Here is a 25,271-nt window from a genome sequence, read left to right as displayed (position 1 = left end):
CGTTTTAGTGGTTGAATGTTATGTTTGATTAATTTCTGACTTCTCAGAGAAGCCCAGTGAGCCAGCTCAAATTTGGGTATAAAAAGGTGAATTCAGTTTGAAATTCCTCATTCCTGTTAAAAATGGTAAAACGTGGAGAGCTCACTGAAAATGAAAGAGTCGGCATTAAAGCACTTTATGATGCAGCTGTGGCATAAACCTTACTTTGGGAGGTGGTCTAATAAATTTGTTAAGCACTGTATGTGCTTGTAATTTCTGCCTAATTTACAAGAGCACACACACAAAGACAACCACATTTTCCTCTGTTGTGCTGCAGGTGAAAATCAGGGACACTTTCAGTGAAAGAGACTTTCTTATATTCATTATTCTAAAACATTTATAGGTCAGGGAGAGCAGTGAATCACAGCAGCCTCCTTTACTTCCTTTTGGCACAAGATTTCAAGCATAAAGCCAAAAATGCTCTTTACAGCTCTCACATCCACACTGTATTGAGTGTCACATATAACCAAACCCTGAACATCTTTTTACTTCATTTTCAACTCAACAATGTTTGCATGTTTGCGAGTCTTAATGCCTGTGTGTGTTATGCAATGCCCTCTCTATCTTGGCAGGTGGATATGCAACAGTGGTTGCTGGGATGAGGCCAGATGTCACAGGAGGTGCAGATTGGACGGACTTTGCCACTTCAGCAGAGAAACACTCCTCTTTCTGTTTTCACAGGGAGCAGCAGGACACACACAGAGAAACACACATACACTATAAGCAATCTCTATAATTAGACACTGCGGTGCATGAACACGAGCATGGATAAAGAGCTAAACCCTCCAAAATCATTATACAGAAGGACGGAAAACTGCACTCATGTTACACAATCAAAACACCTTCAAAGCTGACTGATAACAGCCCCACCTGTCAGATAAAAACCCAAGATGTGAGGGTGAAATAGAATCCCCTTTAAGACTTCAATCAGCTATCATACACCAAAAATGATGAAATATTACAAACTACATTAAGGTCACTGTGTGCTGGGTCGAGTTAGGCTGCCACAGACACTCAAGGGACCTCCAGAAATAACACATTGATTTTTTTTCCTCAAGAAAGGCATGACTCTTGGATTAAATTTCTGGACATTGGATCTTTTCCAGAATATGCATCTTCTCTGTGAATTTACTTTAGGACAAAGGGTTATATTTTATGGTATAAAACAATGAAACCACTGCAGGCTGTATTGCCTCTTTGTGCCAGGGTATGCCTGCTGCAAAAAGAAGAAAGAAGCTGTTTCCAGCAGTCATCACACAAGACGTAAAACAAAATTTATATTATCACTATTACAGAGAGAGACAAACGACAGCCCTTGTTTCAGAAAGAGGTTTCCCCTCGTATTACTGTAAGGTAATTTTAAAATGCAGTCAAGCATATTTTCAAAGACACTACGTCAGCTTTCAGCGCACGCTAGAGAATGCTTTCACTCCTGTTTTAATGACAGGTGTCATAAATTCTGATGTTTTCTGATTTTGTTATTTATGTGAACAAAGAATCTTCTACAGAAATACTGCAGCTCGGGTTTAATCCGATACTCTGCCTGATTCATTAAGGATTAATTCAACTAGGACATCCTCACTTTAAAAAATAACCCAAGGTCAATGGCGAAAGTGTCCGTAAGCGTAGAATTTAGTTCAACCCTGTGAGATTAAAACTGATTGATTGCCATTTACCTGTTGCGGCAGAGGAGCAGTGTTCATCCGACATCCAGCCTGGCAAATTGAGCTGCCGAGGAGGGAGGACCCGATCCAGCAGCCGGGGTGGGTGTGGACTGGAAATGGGTTCCTCTGAAGGGTCAAGTTATGGCAGTAACAAACTTGACTTCCGGGCTTATCCTTCAAAATAAAAGACCTTGCTACTAACAGTGGCAATATATTAACGCAACACATTAATTTGGCCAGTATTAACCGACCGTATTGCGTATGTGGTGCTGACGACTCAACCGACAATTTTAATTTAAGCTACGTCTATACGTCACTCAAGAGTCGCACCTTTTTCTTTAATAATATAACTCAAAATGTCACAAGTCATGTTTTAAGTAGGCTATGTAGTTCTGAAAGACAAACAAAACCGCCCCATTACAACAAATGAGGCAACCAGGCACAACAAAACATTGACTTCCAATTTTACTAATCATCCTAGCAAAATTTTAAAAGTTATTACAATAGCCTACCAGAATTACTGCTACCTGTTTCTATACCACATCAACAAAAATATATTTATAGGCATCCAACACTGGGTACCATGGCTACCTACAGATTTAACTGGGTCCCTTAGAATGGGCCCTCGTGACTTGTGATTTATTGATGATATCAGTGCTTGTGTGTTTGATCAGTAGCATTGGTGCTAGCATGCATCCAACAGTTACTATTACCGCCAATATTTGCCTCTTTTCCCCATTTTTGCCAGTCTCATCAGATTCATGCAACCATGTATTGGCCTAGCACTGATGTGTGAATTTACTTTCCGAATAGTTTAGTTCAGGGTGTCCATATACAGTGTTAACATTACCTACTGATTAAAAGGTTATTCTATTTTAGAGGAGGGGTTTACATAAAAAACAATATTATGCTGCAGCATAAATAATAAAATGTATTTTGTTGTTGTTGTTTGAAGTAGTTATTCTTGTTAAAAGTAAAATATTGTTATCAAAGTTTAGCTTTATAATGAACCCTGACTTTGCTGACCTCTAAGGGCCCCCAATTTGGCAGGGTCCAAGAAAGCTCTCCCCTTTATCCCCCCTTATTGGCAGACTTGCAACATCACTTTATGAAGTTAATCTCAATAACAGGCATTAATTTTGAAAGCACAAACATTTAATCTGAGAAGTCTTTCTGACAACTGATGTTTTCACAATGGAGGAGCAATGTCAGCTCCTTTGCACCCAACATTGGCTTCAATCACATCAATAAATGAGATAGACGTGTTTCTAAACAGCCAAAGTCAAAGTCTTAAAAATGATAGTAATGAAATCCTAGCTTTCGTTTAGAATTTTAATTCTATAACCACTTTGCATGTTCTCTTTGTTTAATACCAGGTCTATTTAAAGAAAGAAACTCTCTGGAATTCATTAATCTGAGTTGAATGGATCTTATTTTCTGAGCTCCATAAAGTCTGTGAGGTCTTTCCTTTCCCGGCAGGACATAAGAAGCTGTTGGTTTAGAGCACCATCTACAGCCCTTTGTCAGTATTACAACCACAAGTGAACTTCTAATCTTTTCCACTATGTAACTTCCTTTAACAATACCTGGGCCCTTTTTGATTCAAGCTTTACAATAAACAAACAAGCATTATACACAGAAACATTTTGTCTGCTCTGTCATTTCTTTGGAGTTTTGCCGTTTCATATTCTTACCAGAAAGCCGAAATCAAGCAAACCTGAAATCAGTAATCAACTCCCTTTTCCTCTCACAAACTGCAAAGGGACAAAAACCCTTACACGATCTGCCTCTTGTGGACAAAATTTGTAGATCACATTCCTGTCTATTTTGCTTCCTGTATGTGACACAAATCAAAGTTGGTCTGAGTCAGTTTTCTTTCTCTTTTCTGATCAATAACTTCACATTTTCTGAGTCACTACAGAGTATCCCTGGCACTGGGGATGCTATTATTGATGCTTCTGCTGATGTCAAAAGAGAGGGCAGGCCTTTTGTGTCTGTGTGGTTTATACCAGCAGAGACAATGTCAGGTTGCAGGGTCATATTCCTCCTGACGAGGCTAAGCTGTCTCTTGAGAGCATTTGGAGCAATAAAACACATCAAAAACAGGTTGGTTCTTTTATGCTGGGTAGTCTGAAAGACATAATGTTTCAGAAAATGTGTCCTACTTTTAATTGATTCTGTCTTCTTAGTCTACTCAGTTTGAAAAGACACTTTGATGGAGCTCAGTTTAAACCCCTGATTAAAATTACTTTCCAATATCTCTATGATAACATGTTTAATGGCTGATTGCAGTCCTATGAAAGAGGAATGATGCCTATGGTCAGTAGATAAAAACACTACATTATCAGGCCTGCCCACAGAGTTGGCTGGCCCCCTAAAATAATACAAGGGCCCTCTCCAGTTGTGATTTATTGATTATATTAATGCATGTGTTTCAGATCAGAAGCATTGGTGTTAGCATTCTGGCTAACAGTTATCTCATGTTGAAACTGAAGTGTGTGAACGTATTGACGAATTTTTCTCACTGTTTCCACCAATTTTTGCAAATTTTTGAAACTTTAAACCCTTTTTCGTAGCTTTTTGCATATTTTTGACACTTTTAAACCACACACAGTTTAACCACTTATCACAAATTTTCCCACCCATTTTGTTGTTTGACCATTTTTGCCACTTTCTAACGGCTTTTCACCATTTTTTGCAACTTATTTTTTTTTTAAGATTTAGTTTTGTGCCTTAATTCTATAGGAGGGGGACAGTGGATAGAGTTGGAAATGGGAGACATGAGGGCAAGGGGCCACAGGTCGGATTTGAACCTGGGCCGCCCGTGTACGTGGGTAGTGCTGTAGACCACTAGACCATCTGCGCACCCTATTTTTTTTGCAACTTTTAACCCATTTTTGTGTATTCAGCTATTTGCATATCTTGTTGCCCCTCTCAAACCATGTTTTCCCACTTATTAACTACTTTTCACGATTTTTCCCAGCCATTTTGCCTTTCTTTACCCGGTTTAGCCACTTTTAACCCACTTTTGTAGCTTTTGGCATATTCTTCACTGATTAACCACTTACCAAATTTTTTCCCACCCATCCTGCCGTTCTTCACCCATTTTTGCCATTACAAATAACAAGAGAAGAAATTACAAACTTGAAGGTTTGTTCTTTAAAACTTGCTTCTTACTCACAGACTACTTACTACCTGGTTTTGAAAACACTGCAGAAAAAAACAAATGGGATTAAGAGCACAATCATGATAGTTAATGATTAGAATATAAGGTGAGCCATTGTTTAGGCTTATATTTTTGTTTATGAGGTCTATACTCTGCCTGAAAAGAACAGCCGAAATGCTGTTACAGTTTCAACTGGAGCTAGGAGGACAAACCAAGCTTCAGCACTGATGTTCCTCATAATATCTTTTATTATTCTTATTCTTGTTTGTTTCGGTGTTTGGGACACCCTGGAAATAAGATGATTCATCTCAAGGGGCTATCCCTTCAAAAAATTTCCATTTCCTTATCTGATGTTAACAGTATGGATGGAAGGGATGGTTAAAATTGGATTAGTGTTTGTAGTTGAATTTGTCATTGTATAATAAAGAAACCACCCATCTTTTTAATTTTTTGGCTTTTAATTCAGCATGAGTGTTGTGAGCTCTGTCCTCTAATGTCTTTTGATTTCATAATCCTTGTGTTTTTATGGCTTTTATTTGATTTTACGTCTTTTTCTCTTCCTCCTAATGTTTTTAGTTTTGCTGTGTTTGTGTTCTATTTCTGTTTTCTACTGTGCAGCACTTAGGTAAACAGTAATGTTTCTAACGTGTGCTCTATAAATAAAATGGATTGGAATCTCTCACTCCCAGTTTCTCTCTTTTTCAACAATACTACAAATAACACTTACTATAAACAAAAACAACCCAAAGTCTAGAGGCAACCACAGTTTATTTTGGAGAAAGAACACCATACCACTAATGTACATTGGCCGTTTAGCCAATTCCTCCATAGTTAAACTTAAATATTCAATCAGATTGATAAGAAAACAAAACACCTCAAGGTGAAAGCCTTCCAGATCAAGTTCTTAAAATAAAAAGCAACAGTCTTATTAAGCTCATCACTGAGTGCCCTATCTCTTTTTCATAAGCACAATTTGTAAACTTCAATTCATAAAGAAATAACAGGACTTAAAAGAAATCTAAATGCCAACTGTTGAGAATTTTTCAAACCTAATGAAACACTGCCATACTACCATCTTTAACTTACCATTTCATGTCTATAGGACTTAGATTTTTAACTTTTTTCTTCTGTTTTTGTGTTTATGCTAAAGGTTTGAAAATGTTTTAGTTTCTGCATTCTGTATCTGCAGCCTTAAGCGTAGTGCTAGTTGGGGTTGGTTTAGAAAGCTCTGAAAAGCTGATTTGGCATGTATCCCAGGTGAAGGAAGGAACTTTGAGCCTCCCTCTCAAGGTTTGCCAGCTCCTGGACTGTCGGGGCCAGAACATCCACATGACCTTTGTAGTTCCCACCTAATTGAGAGCAACAGGTTTGCAGGTTAGCTTGACAGGAAAGCAGTGGCAGAGGGATAAACTGACTTATTTGCTAAGCAAAATCAACACTGACCCTGAATTTCTAAACAAGTGTATTTGTTATTATTGTGAATAATATATAACTAAGCTACCAGCCATGGGATATTTTAGTGCCACACAGCATTCTGTTAGTTCCATCAGCAGTATAACATACCTCCCAGTGTCCTACGCTGACCATAGGTGACCTTTCCATCAAAATCATCCACAGGTACTTTGATGTCAGGCTCACACTGAGTGATGGTGCACTTCAGGTGCTCTTCAATGTCAGACAGGAGCTGTATTCAGAGGGATATAGAAGCAAAATTGAGAGTCTATGGTGGCTTTTGCTCTTTTTTCATATTATGTTAAGTCAAAAATGAAATAAAATGTTAAACTTCAGTCACACCACATCCTTCAAACCCTTGGGGAGCTGTTCCTGCCAGGATGACAAAGCATCTGCTGCTAACCAAATCAATTAAAAAGCCTTCTGTTGAGTCACTGACCCATTTTAAATTGTAAATTTAACTTGCTGCATTAAGTTGATTAAGTTGTATCAGAATCTTGGTTCACCTCTTTCTCGTTGTACCAGATGGTGCAGCCTCCATCCTCCTTCAGCCGGGTGTTGTAGCAGCCTCTGCCTCGGTTTGGGCAAACATGATACCAAACCTGCAGCGTGCAAAGATTTAGCTCAAAACCTTTTAAAAAATTTAAAATGAACAAGTGTATTTTCATCATCCGCTCACCTTTTCTTTCTCCATAGCAACAAGGGAGATGGCCAGTCCCATTCTGAAAGGCAAGAATAAAGAACATAATTTTAACCTTAAAAGCAATAAATAGATATTGTCAGCTGGTGTCTTAATTTGAAATTAGAGTGACATTATAATATTATATTCTAATTACAGTGAGACATTTTAAGGTATATATTTACCAGTCACCTCATTAGGTACACCTGCTTAACTACTCATTAATGCAACCAATCACATGGCAGCAAACAATGCCTGTAGGCATGTAGACATGGTTGAGGTGGCCAGCAAAAGTTCAAATAGGGCATCAGAATGGGGAAGAAAGGGGATTCAGGTGCTTTGGCTGTGCCATGGTTGCTGGTGCCAGTTGTGCTGGTCTGAATATTTCACAAACTGCTGATCTACTGGGACTTTTACACACAACTGTCTCAAGGGTTTACAGAGAATGGTCTGAGAAAGAGAAAATAGCAACAGTTTTCTAGGCTAAAATACCTTGATGACAGCAGGAGTCAGTGAAGAATGGCCAAACTGGTTCAAGCTCACAGAGAGCCATCACTAAGTACAACTGACTGAGGTACCAGAACAGGAAACTGATGCTACAATTCACACAGGCTCACTAAAATTGGACAAAAGAAGATTGGAAAAAGGCTGTCTGGTCTCATGAGCCTTGGTTTCTGCTGTGACATCTGAATTGATGGGTCAGAATTTGCTATAGACAACTTGAAAGCATAAATCCATTCTTGCATCAACGCTACAGGCTGATGATGCTAGTGTTATGGAGTGGAAGATATTCTCCTTTCCCACTTTGGGTCTCCTAGTACCAACTGAGCATCACTCAAACACCACAGTCTCCTTTAGTACTGTTGGTAATCATTTCTATCCATTTATGACCACAGTGTACTCATCTGCTGATAATACACCACGCCATAAGCTCAGATCATCTCAAACTGGTTCCTGGCCAACGACAATTAGTTCACTGTATTCAAGTGGACTACACAGCCTCAAGATATCAATACAACACAGCACCTCTGAAACGTGGTGGAACAAGAGATTCACATTATGGATGAGCAGCTGACAAACATAGGTTTTTTCCTATTTTCAGAAGTTTGTAATGGCTGTAATGAACTCTGATCATCAGAGTTGAACATGTGTTATCATGGAGAACACTATCTTCCAAGGGCAGAACAGGACGAATATGACATTGAATGATGCCGTTAAGTCAATATGGATTTAAGTCTTTGAGGGTTGTTTCAGCACCTTGTTGAGCCTCTGCTACAAAGAATCAAGGCAGTTCAGAGGACAAAAGGGGACCAAAGCCACTGCCGGCAAGACCTAATAAAGTGGCCTGCGAGTGTATATTACAAGATGGTGAAAAATGAAGGCAAATGAAGACTACGTTAATAGATTATAATCATTTGCAAACAAAATGATATAAGATCCCATTAGAAAATATATGTTTACCTCTCTGCTCTGCCAACTCTGCCGATACGATGGACATAGTTCTGTTTCTCATCAGGCAGGGTGACGTTAATCACTGGACACAAACAAAGAAGAAGAAGGGAAATCTTATTAGCAAAATGAACATGTATAATATAAACTTAGTACCGGTTCTAATGAAACCTGCATTTATTAGTATTCAAATGTAAGTAATGCAATCCAAAATCTTTACCATAAGGAACTCCGTGGATGTCAATTCCTCTGGCTGCTACATCTGTACAGATCAGGAGTCTCACTTCTTTCCTCTGCATACACAAAAACTTCATTAACACCAACGGACAAGTTGTACCTTGTATGAAGAGAGTTAATGAGTTGTTGCTCTTTCACCTTGAAGCGCTCCAGATTATTTTTCCGCTCATTTGGCTTGCGATCCCCATGGAGACAAACACAAGAAAACTGGTGGCCTTTACTGTCTGGACCTAGGTATGAAGAAATTAGGAACCCAGTTTACATGTTAGATATCTTCTGTATTAAAACTTCTGCACAGTGACAGATGAAGAGTATAATGCCAGTGCTTATGCTCCCTACCTCCTCCTTGCTGAATGAAGTATTGCTCCATGTTGTCACAGTCGATCTTGGTGCGACAGAAAATGATGGCCATATCCATCTTGTGCTCCTTGATGGCCCTGACTGTGTACTCGCCCTTCAGCACCTTGATGGCCTCTGACCACATTTCTAAAATCAAACACACGCAAACACACTTTTTTTAAAAGCGCAAAGATGCAACTATTTGTAAAATGTGAAAAAAAAAACATTCCTTCAATGAAATTGTGTTAAACATCAGCGGATAAAACGAGGAAAGTTACCAGAAGAATTGGCTCCAGGTCTGGTGTTGTCTTTAGCATGGACTTCATCAGTCTTACAAAAGAAAAAAGGGAAATGAATATCAACATGTTAATATGGCCTTCATAAATGGCATCTATATCCTTAAAATAGGTTGAAGAGTTCAATAGAAAGGAAGAAGAGGACCTAATCTTCTGAACACACAGAAATAGGACAAGTTTCACAAAGTTATACATCTGTATGTATAAAACCCATCTAACAAAGTTTGAAGTGTGAATGTCAGTGCTCTGGGGTGTTTTTTTTTTTTACCACCGTGTGGTGGTGCAATGCGGCCTCTTGTGGTCAAAATGAGTATTACAACAACAAACACAAAAAGACAAGAAAAAGACACCTTTACAAAAATGATAATGGCTTTTCTTTGTACCTGCTTCACATTTTCTTAGCTGTCAAAATTTTATTAAGAGAAATTATCCCCCTCTCCCTAAAAAAAAAAAAAAACAAACAACAAAAAAACAAACAAACAACAAAAAAGGGACCACAGGGTTTTTTCCCCACCAGTTTCTCCTTATAACTCAGACATCAAGTTTGTTCTTAGTCTAACATCAGAGACTCACTCGTATGTGGCTCTTGCCTAAACGCTCCCAAAGGCGATCGCTCTTGGGGTTAACTGGCACCACCACATGGTGGACCGTCTCAGGCACAGAATCCTCCCCCTTCAGATCCACCCAAGTGGGAAAGTGCATGATCCGCTCTGACAGCTTCTTCACATCGAATGAATGCAGTGTGGCTGAACAAACAATCACCTGGAGGAGAAAATAACCTGTGATGTTCTTCATCATTTGAGATAAACAAGATGTTTTAACAACCTGTACATTTATTTCAAATGCTACAGTTACCTGATACAGACATACAGTGCCTATAAAAGTATCCACGCCCCTAGGATGTTATATTCTTGTATTGATTTTATAAATCAATCGTGGTCAATAAAACTTTGCTTTTTGACAAAAACAAATAGAAAAACCTCTTTAATGTCAATGTGATAACAGATTTTGACAAAGTAATGCCAATTGAATTATAAAAAATATGCAATGAAAACCAAGTGACTGCATACATATTCACCCCTTCAAGTCAATATTTAGTAGATTCACCTTTGGCCACATTCTGTGGAAATAGGTCTCAATCAGGCTTGCATATTTGGACACTGCATATTTATTCCATTCTTCTTTGCAAAACTACTCAAGCTCTGTCAGGTTGCACGAGGATCAGTGTGAACAGCCCATTTCAAGTCCAGTCACAAATTTTCTGTTGGATTTAGTTCTGGGCTTTGACTTGGCCACTCCAAAACATCCACCTTGTTGGCTTGAAAACATTTCTATGTATGCTTTACTGTATGCTACAGATCATTGGCTTGCTGGAAATAAATCTCTCTCAAACTGCACTCTGTTTTCTTGCAGACTGAATAAGATTGTCCTCCACAATTTTCCATTATGTTGCCGCATTCATTTTACCCTCTACCTTTACAAGCCTTCCAGGGCTGGATGCCAAGAAGCATCTCCACAGCATGATGCTGCCACCATCATGCTTCACTGTCAAGGTCAAGGTTTATTATGAGTTTTCTTCAACAGTGGCTTTCTCTTTGCCACTCCATAAAGATTTGACTGGACACTCAGACACAGGCGCTTTTACACTACAATTACCTGAGACACATTCACTGCACTTAGATGATCCCCATTTCACTAAATATGAGACTTCTAGCACCAGTTGGCTGGACCTCTGTTGAATTCAGTAAGTCACTTTAAAGAGGGTGAATATTTCTGCAATCACTTATTTTGCATTACATGTTTTAGTTCAGTTGATAGTACTTTCTAGATTTATGTTTTCATTTTGACATTAAATAGTTTTTAGGTCAAAAAAAGACAAATTATACTGACCATGATTGATTTATAAATCAATAAAAGGGTTAAACATACCAGGGTGTAAATACTTTTTAAAGGCACTATAACTTTTTTTTTTTAAATACTTAGTGTAGACACTTTGACTTACCTTTCGTAACATCAATAACAAGTTTTTTTTTTTTTTAATATGCTGCTTATTTGCTTGCTGATGAGAATCAGAAGAAACCAATGTGTTCTCACATATGAAAAAGACCCTTTTTTGTCCATGTTACCTTTTAAAAGTGGTCAGTAATCACTAAAATTAACAATGTAAGCAGTGCAGCTCATCTCATAACTTACTTGCAGTCTCTTGCCATCAGAGGTGACCTGAGGGATTTGGTTATGGATCCTGTTGATGAAGTCAGTGTAACCTGCAGACAGAAGGCCATCCTGAGGGAAACACAGAGCATAGACAAATGATAAGTGACTTTATACTATGTAAATCAATAATACATTAATCTTATTTGTATTTTTAAGGTTCTGGAAAAAACAAACAAGAAAACCAAGCGTTACAAATTTAATTTAATATTCTTCCTATAATATACTTACACACTCATCCAGAACTAGAAAGCGGACTTGGGAGAGACTCAGTTTCCCAGTAGAGATGAGATCGTCCAATCTGCCGGGTGTTCCCACAACAATGTCAATCTGTTTAAAAGGAGACACAGAAAGCAGAAAACCTGTCAGTTGTTCAAGGCAAAGAAGGAAAAAGATTACAAAAAACTGTCTGTTAATCAAAACTTCAAAGGCTTTATTAAGAGGGAACTTTATTGAAAGTTTATTCAGAGACAGTATGTTACGTACCCCCTGCTCTAGAGCAGCCAGCTGCTCTTTGGCAGCCACACCACCGATCACCAGCAGCTCCCTGTAGTGACAGAATGACAAATACTGTAAAAGCAAGCAGATAAAATTGAAGACTGACTCCATCTGCTGGAATTAAAAAAGCTTATCAATATAATTCAGAATGCAGCACAAAAATAAAAAGTTAAATATGCTTGTAAATTTTTAGGGGTTTTTCTATTTTTAATATGAGCAACAGTATAACACAAATTTCCCATGGGATAAAAATGCACTTCTCCTTATAATTCTACTATTTGAGTCATGAATGTTTCATGTTACAGATGAAGACAGTGGATAGAGTCAGAAACAGGGATAAGTGACTGAGGAGTAACATGCAGAAAAGAAGCCACAGGTTGTTCCTGAATCCAAACCACCTGTGTACATGGTGCATGACCTAACCAATAGGCCCTGTGCACTGCAATTGTTACTTCCCTAACCAATATTCACATTACTTCTGCTGAGTCATACCTCAGTTTGGGGTTATCCACATATTTCTTAAACTGCTTGACGTTGTTGAGGGTTTGTTCAGCCAGTTCTTTTGATGGTTCGATGATCAGTGCTTTGGGTGCATTGGATGATGCCTTCACCTGACTCACTTTGGCACTGCCTAAACAAACAGAGAACACAGGACTGTTAAAACTGGGACACACCAGTTACCCTATTTAGGTGTTTATATAATGTGATCTTAATACCAACTTTATCTCTGATTGTGAGTTTGATATGTTAAAATCTTAAATTATTGTTTTTATTCTCTTCTTTTGGTAAAAAATAATGGTTGTATCCAACACACCTGTTTGAGTGGATTTGACTGTGTGTCCTTCTTGTGCCTGATCCAGAGCAACAAAACCACTTTTAGGGGGATTTTTAAATGATTCTCCTCCAAAGTTGAACTTGAGCTCTGCGTTCTGGAAGACATACGGAAATTTGTAATTTCCTTAATTGTAGTTTTGAATTTGTTAGGTGTAAATCTAGCACCTGTCGGGAAATTTTCTATTTAAAACAATATACCTTGAGCACACAGGAGGCAAAGAAAGCTTGATTCTTCACATGTTGGGGAATCTCAAATGCCAAACCCAAGTCATTACCTGGATAATAAAAATGGGGGAAAATAGAGCAAGACATGTGTTACCTTGTTGTGCTCCACTAATATAACATTCATAAGAATCATAATCATGAAGACAGAACCATTTTTAGAGAAGGAAATTTGTCCTTTTTCTAGATCCAGATAGCATCCAATGGTGTCATGCATGGTAAACTCCTGCAAAGAGGCAAAATAACAAGAATAATTTAAAAATGGCCCAATCTACTTGGTGTGTATCTAACTTACGTGGTCATTCAGTAGTTCTTACCTCTCCATAGCTGTCAAACTGCTTGTTGTTGGATTTCTTTCCAGTTCCACCAAAACCAAATCCATACTTATCAGTTCCTGTTCAGAGAAAGAGAGCCTATAATTGATTTATCTGTGTAGTAGTGAGGCTTTTGTTTTTTCAGAATCAGAATGTTTCATTTCAGCAGCATTAAGATTGAAGACAGGAGAAGCATACCTAAATCCAGCGCTGCCTGACTGGTGGCCCAGCCAATACGACACAGTCCCTGGTCATGGCAGGTCACTTCATAGTAGTACTTTCCTGGGCACAGAAAGACAGGAGAAGGACAGGGTGTCATTCTATAAGGGATGTATGATAGTACTGTTGTGATATTGTATACATCTTTTTCTGCCAATATTTACAAATGGTGCATATTTTAAGAGTCATGATGGCGCTAGTAACGCCGCAGCCTGTTATGTGCAGCTCACCAGTCTTAACCTACTTTTCATCATTTTTATTATAGATAGCTCTCTTTGCATACTGCACTTTTGAGGTGAATTTTGGGATGAATGTATGAATGTATGTGTGTATGTACATGTGTGAGTGTAAGTATATCTATGTATATATTTATAAAATCACCACTCAGTAATACCAAGGTTAATGGCAGAAATCTGATTTTAGGGCAATCATACTTAAACTCAATTATCTGTATTTATGTGTGTTTCTGTGATGATGGGCTGTCTGAATGTTTTGCTGCTGTAACGAAGCAATGTCCTGCAAAAGATTAATAAAGTATCTATCTATCTATGAAAATCTGCTTATATCAGTTATAAATACTGCACGTACAAACAAATAAGTTAGTGGAATTTTAAGCTGGACCCACTGACCTACATCAGCTAAAGTGTTTTCTTTATTCATCACCATCTCTTATATTTCTAAGTCTGTTTTAAGGACTGAAATTTGTTTATTTGTTCATCCTCAAATTTAAAACTGTGTTTTCAAACAAACTGAAGTTCTGGGTCTGAACTAGATTTAAATTTCAGTATCAATATCTGTATCAGCTAAAATTATTAACTAAAATATCAGTGTATTGGAAATCTAAAATAAACAAATAACTCCAATATCATGCATCCCTACACTGTATAACAGAAATGTTGTATTTCTTGTATAATAAATATTTACCTTCAAGGTTTCTTTTTCAAAACTGATCAATCTGAAAGCACTTTACAGACCTTTGGTGACACCTTTTGTGGAGCGACAGCCATGCCACTCTTTGAACTCTCTGCTCTGGCAGCACAATCCATCAGGACCGATTGCTGTGCAGATAAAAAGTTAGAAAGTGATAAATAATAAAGCTGGAATGTGAATATTAACAAAGTTAGTATATTACATGTTTATTCTGATCAAACATAGCTTACCAAATGCTGTACTGCGGTCATAAGGGTTCATCTGCCAGTTGTTGAAAACTGGATGGAAAAAGATAAAACATTGCTTTGATCATTCTTTGTTTCACCATGCATCCTATATTATGACACTATTATGGCAACTTATATTAGATGAAAAAGTTATGTGCTATTGAAAAAACATTTTGCCAACAAAATTAGTTAATAATATCAAATTTGTCTAACTAGCTCCGCCAGTCTTGATAGAAGCTCTTCCTTTCTTGCCCTCCTGCTGATCCTTCAGGGTCTCGTAAACAATCTGAATCACTGGGATACTGAAAGCCTGAGAATGACAAGTGTTACTTTGTAGCATTGCACCGCTTCCGCTGGCTTAAAAGTAATAATTTAAACATAAATGTTAACGTAGAGGGTTTGCTTGGTTGTACTTACACCAGTTTTGCCACTGCCAGTTTCAGCTGCCTGTAAAATTAGAAAACGTCCTGTAAAAACTGTACTATAAAATAGTATCTTAAAAGGACAACAAAGAGATTTATTTCACCATGAGAACATCTCCTCCACCCAGGATAAGAGGGATAGACTCAGCCTGGATGTCAGTTGGGAGCCTGAAAATCAGGTTTTACATCAGTTTGATAGTCAAGCTTTCAAAAAAGACATCATATAGTAGATGTGATATGGCAAAATTTCAATGCACGTCAAGCAGGCACTTACAGCCAGTCCATCTCCTCCACAGCCTGCGCAATTTCAGGCATAACCCCCATTTCTGCCAAACAAGAGACATTTTAGTTATTCTGTACGACTGCAAAGCCTTCTAGTAGTTTTTGGTAGAAAATCATTCATAAAAGCGGCATAAATATCAAGAAATCGAGTAAAAAATGACCTAATCTTACCAGAAAACGCAGCCATGATTGCGGCTACAGCGAACCAACTCAACCGGATGTAACGTGTGCAGAATTTTCGGCACGGTGTAACTCGTTCAGCGGTCGGGTGAAGCATCATCCTATAATATGTTCCGGGTAGTTGTCCCTTTTGTATAAAACCACAGAAAATTACAAACTATTCGTGAGAAATATTGAAGAAGGAAAAATTTCCAGTTTATAACACATTATAGAGTATAAAGTTTTCAGGTGATATTGCTTTTTTGAGCTCCTAGATAGTTTTCAAACGCGGTTCCCCTCTGTATTTCGTCCCTAGCTTGTCTCCGTACACTTTTGACAGCTTGTTGAAGTAAATATGGCCGAAGAAAGCTTGCTTGAAGGCGAAGATGAAAACATTTTGTACGACCTACTTGTCATTACGGAATGGCCACCAGAAACGGACACGCAGGTCAGCAGGTCTTCCATTTTGCTTGTCTACATTTAATGTTGAGAGTGTTTTATTCAAAAATCTTACCCCAAAGCCAACGTTTATCACTTGCATGGGGTCAGCCGTTCAAAGCCACGTAGCACAAACATACCGATAACAAGCTACATCCACATACTTGAAATATATTAATGGGCTCTTAAAGTCTCTTAAGTATTTAATATTAATGATTTTGGCAGTGGGTGATGTGGTTCAATGTAAGACACCATTCATGCTGTGCACCTATAAGCCAGCCCGTCTATACATGAACAGTAAGCTCACGTTTAACTTTCTAACATTGCAGTTGCGTGGCAACAAGGAGCACAATACCTCACTAATTGCAAAAGCAGTGACTGGTGAGTTCTGTTTCATTTAACCTACAGCTTTGATATTGTGCATGCGTGAGGAGTCGCTTTGCTTAATCACAACTCCGAAATTCATCAAGTTAACTGTGATTCATTTCTTACAGGGCCATTTCGCTTAATCTTGCAGTACTTGTGGTACAGGTAAGTTCATTTTTATTCCCCTTTCATAGCCTACCCTCTACTTAATATTATATTTTGTGACATTGACAGGCATTTCGCGTCAAGCTGCAATTAGTGTTAATTTTGACAGCCATTTTAAATTTTAGTTTTTAGATTAAAGTATTGATAAGTTTTAGTCGCAGAAAACTCAGAAACATTTTGCTTGATGCACTCTGCCTAACCTGGGATCCCTGCTTTCTACAGTTGAAGAACTACAGATATGTTGTATTTTGACAAATTAACCCACAGTGGAGAAATGGGAAGTATGGCTATTAAACAGTGAGACTGCTCTTATGAGGATAAAACCACGTGGTTCACAGTCACACCGAGTGTTAGCCTATATATTAAAGGTTAGCTATATTCATGCACAACTGCTTTAAGTTTCCAATAAGTGACGTCTTTAGTTCACTGCTAGACTGATTGAAGTGCACATGTATTTGCTGAGACATCAGAAAATGAAAGTTGAGCAACGCATTATCATGAAATTGAACAAAACAGCAGCCAGATCTTTTTGTACACTAACTGAGATGTATGGGAAACACTGCATGTCAATTGCAGCATTGGTCTCCTTTTAATTTCCATACCTTGTATCATGGATTGAATTGTCGAATGAAAACTAAATTACATTCTTGTCTCATTTTAGTCTCTTTAATGAAAACTAAACCTTTTTTTTCTGAGTTTTCTTATGAAAGAGCTATTTTTTAAGCTAGACTTGATCTCAACTTTCACATGGAGAAAAGGTTTTTGCCCAACATTTTTGTTGATGAAACAAAGATTAGCTATGACCCAGATAGTTCTGCCATCATCTTACGAAACCTGCACTATATCTAACATAGACAAAGTGTTTTTGATTTAGCTGGCACTGCCCAGTGAAAGCCCATGAATATCCTCAACAAAAGAGCAACAAAATAGCTTTTTGAAAAAAGTAAAAAAAAAAAAAAGATTTTTCAAATCTTCATGTTTGAAAGCTAGATTTTCCACAAGTCTCACAAAGATTGGTATTAAAACGAAAACTTGGTCTTCCACTTTTAATTTTGTGATCAGATTTATTACAGATATAACCTTGATCAATTCTATAAACAGCTTTGTTTTTCCTTAAGTCATTTCAATAAACAAGTAAATACAAACATTAAAAAACAACTGTTACTGGAATTAGAGGTTCACCATGCCACCTTCTCCAAATTAAATGTCTTAAAAAGAAAAATATCTTTACTTTTTCTTAAAATATGTCCTACATTTATCATGTAGTCGAGATATCCTTATGTCCAGTAAACCTTTATGAGTCTGGGATCATGCAATAATTTAAATGACAGAGCAGTTGCTTAAAAAATTGCTTGTTTACAGTTTTGGGGTGGTATCCTGGTATGGCAGGGTGTGAAAATCAAAGGTAAACAAAAGCTTACAAAAGGGAAGAAGACTTGAAAAGTGCCAACTCAGGGACAGTTAAGGGAGCGGATGCCTTTTATACTGTATGTCCCAGTGAGGCCAGTCTGTAGCTGCATGTTGTGGAGTCTAAGTCTGTAGTGGAAAGGATTCAAGCTACCTTGACCCCTGAAAAAAGAAGAAAGTGAGGCACCTTGAATTGAAATATTTCTGTAAATTGTTCTTCACTAGTGTAAATCTGACAATGACCATGTTCATGGTAGTGCTGGGCAGTTAATCAAGTTTTTGTTTCAGTCCTGATTTTAGCTTCCCATGATTTTAAAAAACAAGTTAATTGTGATTAAATGATTACTGTGCCACTATGGCTACACTCATTTATGTGGTGTGTGGTTTTGATAGATTTATCTGTTTTTCACTCATTATTGTCATAGATGGCTTTTTTCCCAAAACCTAAGAATGTCTGAGTTGAATGAGTGAGTCTGTTGCTGATGTTGTAAAAGCCAACAAGTAATTGTGTGTTAAAATTGGGATCTCGATACCAACCAAAGTAATCATGATTATGATGATATAATTTTTGCCATAACTAAACGGCCCTTCTGCATGGTTTTGTTCCTGCATAGCATCAGTGGTAAAGTACAACACTGTATGGACAAAAGTATTTGGTCACACCTGTTATTTATTGAATTAGGTGTTTCAATTAGACCTGGTGCATAAAATCAAGCACCTAGCCATGCAGTCTTTATTTGCCAACATTTATTTTACAAAATGGTGTGGGGCTGTTCTTCAGGGTTTGGGCTTGTCCCCTTATCTCTACACAGCAAAATAGACAGTGTTAGATTAACACTGAGAGTGTAAAATCTAACACTAGAAAAGTGTGTATATGTGTCCACTCTTTTGAGTGTTAATTTAACACTTTTCAAAGTGTTACTTTTTTTACACTGAACCAGTGTTACTGTAACACTGTATGGTGTCAAAAATTTACACTGGTGAACACTGAGTAGTGTTGATAGTACTCAACACTGGCATCAGTGTTAAAAAATTAACACTAAGGAGTGTATTACAATTAATTTCAGCAGCTCTAAAATACTGTGGATAGCAACTGCCCCTCTTCGATCAACCTGATAATAACGAGTAACAACACATGTCAGTTCCACAAACTGAGCGTTGGTAAACAGACACACCTGACAAGATTGACTGCTACCTCACATCGTGAGGTATTTGACAGCAACCAGGGAGTTATGAGGCAGACTCAAAGACAAAGCTTGTCCAGAGATGACAAGCTGCTCTCACTCCACAGTTATCACAAAGCTGTCACTACAGCCAAGACTTGACCAACCTAGAAGACAACTACACTCATGGTGCAAAAGTGTTTATGCATCAAAAACTTGGGAACTCAAGATAATTCAAGAAACATGTGCAAGTGAATCCCAGCAGTGACCCCTGTACAACAGGCAAAATCTAAACACAGCTAATCATCTAAATACATCTAAAAACATCTGAACCCAGCTTAACACTCTGCACTAAGGCATGATGGGAAAACTCTGCCCCTCAGATTTGAAATTGCAGTAGGTGGAGCTTGGATCAACTGACTCTTTACAGTGTTGGAATAACACTGGTTGATTTAACAACGTCAAGTAACTCCAACACTGAAGACCATTTACTCTGATTGGAGTTAAAATAACACTTTGAGTGTTAAAATCAACACTGAAATGTTTAACACTGAGAATTCAACACTCCAGTTTTTGCTGTGTAGTGAAGACGATCTTAATGCTTCAGCATACCAAAACATTTTGGACAATGCCTTTCTTCCAATTTCATGGCAACAGCTTTGGGAAGGCCCTTGTCCATATAGTGTATCAGAAGGCTTGCTGTGACCAGTAGCAGAGTCTGCTATGGTCTAGTTTTTATACCTGTTTATTATCTCAATAGGTGGTTAGTTTGTGTTATCAATAACTTCATAAAATATTGACCAGCTGCCTTTCCTGTGCTTGCCTCTCAGTCCTTCTTTTCATTTGTGTAGAAGTAGGTTTTTGAATTTTATTTATTGAAGCCAACGTTAAATAAGAGACTGATTGTGACAACATGAACATCTTTACAGTGGGTCTAATTTTGAGAACAGGTGGTTCAAAAGAAATAAACAGTTCCAAAGTCCTATGAGACTGAGTTATCCGATCTTGGGATTTGTTGCTGAAAATGGTTCAGTAGGATTGGTGCGAGTAGAATCATTGTTATCCACATTAAACCCTTTAAACAGTTTGGCAAAGATGACCTGAATAATTGGTTTCACAATTTTTTAAACAGTTTAAGGGATGCCAAAAAAATGCACCTGAGAATATTTGTGATTGCCATATGTGCTGCATAGGTCTGCATGAGATGGATAAAATATACCACGTGTGAAAGAATTGTAACTTCATTTTACACAGTACTTTTTTGCATCAAGCCCCTCCTGAATCCAAATTTAATTCCTAGAGCATTTTTTATAAATACATTTTTTTAATGTCTTTTTGATGTTGGTTAAAATTAAATTCTTTAAAAGTGAAATTCAGTTTGAACACCTTTGTTTATATGAATATTTGTTTCACATTTACTGACACAGACAGCCACTGTTCAGTTAACTGCTGTGTGAATAAGTAAATACGCATGATGCCATTCATAAAACAGTTTTAACGGGAAGATGTGGTTCAGTGGTAGGGTTGTTCATCAACAGGAAAGTCGGGGGATCTATCCCAAGCTCCTCAAGTCACATTTAATGTGTCCTTGAGCAAGACCCTGAACTCCAACCCCTGCTGCATCTGTGGCATGGGAATGTGAATAAATGGAATTGGATAATACTAATGCACATCTTACATACTGTAGCATCTCCACTATCATTGGTGCACTATACAAGCCCTAATCAATTTACCAAATATATACTTCCAGCAGTGTTCTGAACAACTCCTACAAACTTTGTGGATTCAACCACTTTACAGAAGTTACTTTGAAAGTGTTTTTTCCGTGACCGTTTTGTTTGCTTTGTTTCTGTAAACCTCAGCCCCTCCAGCTCCTCTCTGCCTCTTGGCCTCATCCGCCTGGCAAACAAGCAGATCAACTGGCAGCTGGTGCTCGCAAGGTGCAACATAAACACACACTCAATCTTACACACATACACTTAGTGATCAATACCTGAATGTGTGCTACTTTGTTGCTGACAAGCACTAAGCCTTCCCTCTCTTCTGATCTCTCTCTCCCTCTCTCTCCATTTGTGTATCCCCCTCCACCAATCATTTAATTGAACTCATTACAACAGATGAACCGAGTAGAACGGCAGTTTATAATTGGCTATTGATCCGGCCATGTAAGACAGTGTTCACTGTGCTCAAATGATGCTGCGGATGTCCATTAGTTTGAAGTGCTTGATCCTTCCGTTTGGTTTCTATCCGATCTTAAATTTCTCTCCCTCATTTTGTCCCCTTTGAAGCCATCTCTGCTCTTTCTAATGCTCCCAATTATTATCGTTTCGCCTCCCTTTAAAGCAGTCCAGTATGGGCACTTAGCCTTGTATTTATCTCTTTTCCAATCAGACTGCCCTACCTAACAACTCCATACACACAAAATGTTCTGTCATATTTTTCTTTAATCATCCAACACTCAATCGCAAAATTTTAAAAGAGTAATGATTCATAATGACATTTATTTTTGTCCTTTTCTGTTTGCTGTCTGTGTGATTTTCCTCTTTGCCTTTTTTCTCTTCTTAATTCTGACCATTCTCTTGTTTTTCTCCACAGTAATGGCAAACTGCTGGCAGTGGTTCAGGACCAGTGTGTGGAGATAAGGTAATTATTGAACTGTATCCCAGTGTTTGAGGCACTCTGCCTGTGTGTGCCAGTGATAGAGAGCCTTTTAATTAATTGGATGATTTATCCCATCTTCTTTATAAAAAAAAAAGAGCAGCAGTCTCCTCTAAGTAATGACATTTTTTCCTCCTGCGTCACTACAACCAGTAACAAAACAGCCAGTCATGGTAAGAATATTTTAGCCAATTTAATGTAAATTTTGTGGTGCCCATGTGGAACTCCAGGCAGCATAAAATGAATGCTAACAATCTAAAAATACAAGCGCTTCCTGAATGTTTTCATCAGTGTGTGTGTGGGGTTATGTGTGAGAAAGAGACTAAAGCATATATCTGCATGAGTGTGTTTGTGCTCAATTTGAGTGGTTGTAATTATTTTTCAGACACAATCCAATTTCCCCTGAAAGCAGAATACATGTACCCACTCAGCAGTGTGCACCATTGACACAATGTAGGGCTTTAAATGGAGCAAAATTGAAATACAAATCAATGGCAGTGATGCAGGTACAGTATGACTATGGCTTTCTCGTCAGAGGCAAAACTGAGATTTGTGACTCCCAAAGAACTGGTTTCCTGTTGACTTCTTGTGGACTTTTGATGTCATTTTCATGCACTTATCTGCATATTGCTGTTCACTAGAAGTTGACCCAAGTGGTATACCAGGAAATGTGCCTAACATATCCAGACTTTCTTTTTGTAAGAAGGCTTTGCAAAGCCTCAAAATGCCAAAGTAGTAACAGATATGATACAGTACAATACAATACGATACTACTGATACTATTCAATACTATATTATATGAAACAAGAGGATAGTAAAGGATAGGAAACAATGAAGTATATGTTAAAGGATGAAATGATAAAACAGGGCTAGTAAAAAGGCAATCACCAGGAGATGGCAAACTGATTTGGTGCCCAAGGTGGATGAAAGGGTGAATGTTATGCTCAGTATCTATAACATGGAGAAAGTTACTGCATCCGTTAGGCTGGAAGTGGACAAATTCAGGAATATCTAGAAAGGATGGTTACACTACATAAGACAATATAGATCAGACTTTGTATAGGGGATGTTGCAACTGTCCAAGCAGTTTTGCATTTTTGTTTCATTTATTTTTTGCTGGACAAGTGTAAGAGTATACCTAAATATTATACACACCTTGGTGAGAGACCAGTTGGAAGATCTTTCTTTACATCCTGGTTCGATGCTACAATGTTCTTTTGTTCTTTGTTTTTTCTGTTTGTTTTTCTTTAATTATATTATAGGTATTTTTGTAATGGATACATGCGTAGTGTAGGAGATGGGCAATTAGGAACTTGGCTTGGAGCTACTTGTGAACTGTGTTTTTCTAAATGCTATTGTATCATGTAAAAATGTATCCTTTGAAATTGAAATAAAGTACAAATAAAAAAAAAGAAATGATAAAACACAATACGATAGAATATGTCATGTTAGGATACAATACAATTTGATAGGACATGATGAGATAGAAAAGGATAGGGTAGGATTGGATACATAACAAAATGATATCATATGAGATGACAGGACCAAATATGATGCAATGCAACATGATATGAAATGATGGGATAGGAAAGGACACAATGCAATATGATAGGAAACAATACTATAGGATACCATTTCATACCATACTGTACCATGAGAGAAGATTAGAAGAAGAAAAAATATACAATGTGATAAAATATGATACACTACAATAGAATACAACACACTGTAGCAGTGATCATCATCTGGCGGCCTGGGGGCCACACCAGACTCCCCACATCCTCCCATCCGGCCCCCAGAGCATCATCAAATTAAGAACATGTGCCGAGTAAAAGATATGTTGTGGTATTTTTTTTTTAAGTAAGCTTCCAACAGCTATTACAGCTCCAAAAACAATTGAGATTGAAACAGTTTCATCAAGATGACTTTATGTTTTATCCGTTTTTTTCCCCATAAAAAATGCCTGTCAGTCGGTACTAGTAAATGTGATGCATGTTAAACACAAATTTATCGCTCCATTCCCGATTAAAAAAAACAGTCTGTTTTCTATGTTAACTTTTGGCTTCAGAAATATTAAGCTCAAATATCTCACTTGCCCCCTTGTGGCTGGTCGTGATAAATAGGACTGATCTGTTAGAGCCTAACAGTTATATATATTTGAAAGAAAATTAAAACTTAAAAATCTGTACAAAAAAATATGTTAAAGAGACTATTTTTAAAAATTCTTTAGTTTTTTTAAGAGATCAGCCCCCAAAGTGCCTGCATAGGACAGAGCCAGCCCTTGTCCAGATGTAGTTGATGACCCCTGCTATGATACAACATGATTTGATAAAATATGGTTCGATGTATTATGTTCTGAACGGATGGGATAGGATTGAATTTGATACAATAGGATATGAAATATCAAATTATTTAAGACATGACATGACTCAATAGGATATGATAAAATTTAGTCAATTTATTTTATACTACATGATTTGTGATTGATTGATTTAATTTTAATATTGTGTCATGCATAATCAATATGCCCAGCCCAAATAGGCTTAGGACATCAATATGAATACTCAAAGACCAGAAAGTAGATGCATGGTAGAGTAATACTAATGAAACAAACCATCCAGACATTTCTTCCAGGCTTTTGCTGCAATAGAGATCAACTTCTAAACATTAAAAGTGAAACAAGCATTCAGCAGAGATGGTATTAAGTCATACAGTATGATACAGTGTGAAACAATGGGATAGAATAGGATAGGACAAGGCAGGGATAGGATACAGTGTGATAGGATAGGATAGGTTATGATACAAAACACTTGAGCTTTATTTTGCACAGAATGATGTACAAAGTGAATTTCAGTTGCACCACACAACAAAGTACCATATCATACCAAAACCACGTGATACGATCGTACGATTCAGTATGCTACCAGATGATACTGTGTAATATAACACTGTTCAATACATCCATCTTTTTTCTATAGCGCTTACCCCGTTGGGGGTCAGTGGGGGCTTGGGCCGGAGCCCAGCTGTCATTGGGTGAGAGGGGTGATACACCCTGGACTAGTCGGCAGTCAAACACAGGGCTGACATTTAGAGACAGACAACCAGGCATGGTCAATTTCACACATGAGGCCAAATAAGAGTGATTAATTAATTTAACAAGCATGTCTTTGGTGGTGGGAGGAAGCTGGAGAACCTGGAGAGAACCCAGGGGGAGAACTTGCTAACGCTGCACAGAAAGGACCTGACTGGAGAGCGAACAAGGAACCTTTTTGCTGTGAGGCAACAGCGCATACCCCTGTGCCACCGTGCGATAGTACAATACGTTGTGATATGATGCATTACAATATAATACAATAAATTACCAGATGATACTGTACGACATAGCACTGCACAGTAAGGTACAATACAATACGACATGATGTGATACGCTCACTT

At 37.8% G+C, this 25,271-nt stretch overlaps 3 protein-coding genes across 6 annotated transcripts in view; 1 reads left to right on the top strand and 2 right to left on the bottom strand.

The window, feature by feature from the left end:
* Nucleotides 1-1,809, bottom strand: part of itsn2a (intersectin 2a) — a 60,199-nt gene extending 58,390 nt beyond the window's left edge. For all 4 annotated transcript variants that reach the window (XM_041804651.1, XM_041804650.1, XM_041804653.1 and 1 more), the window contains exon 1: nt 1,716-1,809. The gene's annotated coding sequence lies outside the window, so the exon portion shown is untranslated. The remainder of the gene's footprint in view (nt 1-1,715) is intronic.
* A 3,811-nt stretch (nt 1,810-5,620) lies between these two features.
* Nucleotides 5,621-15,721, bottom strand: ddx1 (DEAD (Asp-Glu-Ala-Asp) box helicase 1). Its single transcript, XM_041806159.1, has 26 exons — nt 15,652-15,721; nt 15,473-15,524; nt 15,303-15,366; nt 15,194-15,223; nt 14,990-15,086; nt 14,780-14,827; nt 14,594-14,677; nt 13,599-13,682; nt 13,404-13,480; nt 13,240-13,312; nt 13,063-13,139; nt 12,845-12,959; nt 12,523-12,661; nt 12,019-12,079; nt 11,764-11,862; nt 11,515-11,604; nt 9,895-10,083; nt 9,304-9,355; nt 9,026-9,172; nt 8,825-8,916; nt 8,670-8,742; nt 8,462-8,534; nt 7,001-7,043; nt 6,828-6,923; nt 6,433-6,553; nt 5,621-6,218 (listed from the first exon to the last, which is right to left on the bottom strand). The coding sequence occupies exons 1-26, from the start codon at nt 15,665-15,667 to the stop codon at nt 6,088-6,090; spliced, it is 2,223 nt and encodes a 740-aa protein (XP_041662093.1). The 5' UTR covers nt 15,668-15,721; the 3' UTR covers nt 5,621-6,087.
* Nucleotides 15,722-15,988: 267 nt separating this feature from the next.
* The window catches only part of nbas (NBAS subunit of NRZ tethering complex), a 313,145-nt gene continuing 303,862 nt past the window's right edge, over nt 15,989-25,271 (top strand). The window contains exons 1-5 of the mRNA XM_041805537.1: nt 15,989-16,087; nt 16,407-16,458; nt 16,572-16,608; nt 21,041-21,118; nt 21,774-21,821. Coding sequence (XP_041661471.1) covers nt 15,995-16,087; nt 16,407-16,458; nt 16,572-16,608; nt 21,041-21,118; nt 21,774-21,821 — 308 coding nt within the window. The 5' untranslated portion in view covers nt 15,989-15,994. The remainder of the gene's footprint in view (nt 16,088-16,406; nt 16,459-16,571; nt 16,609-21,040; nt 21,119-21,773; nt 21,822-25,271) is intronic.

This window comes from Cheilinus undulatus, linkage group 14, assembly GCF_018320785.1.
Source record: "Cheilinus undulatus linkage group 14, ASM1832078v1, whole genome shotgun sequence".
NCBI lineage: Eukaryota > Metazoa > Chordata > Actinopteri > Labriformes > Labridae > Cheilinus > Cheilinus undulatus.
This window is presented reverse-complemented; position numbering and strand designations above follow the sequence as displayed.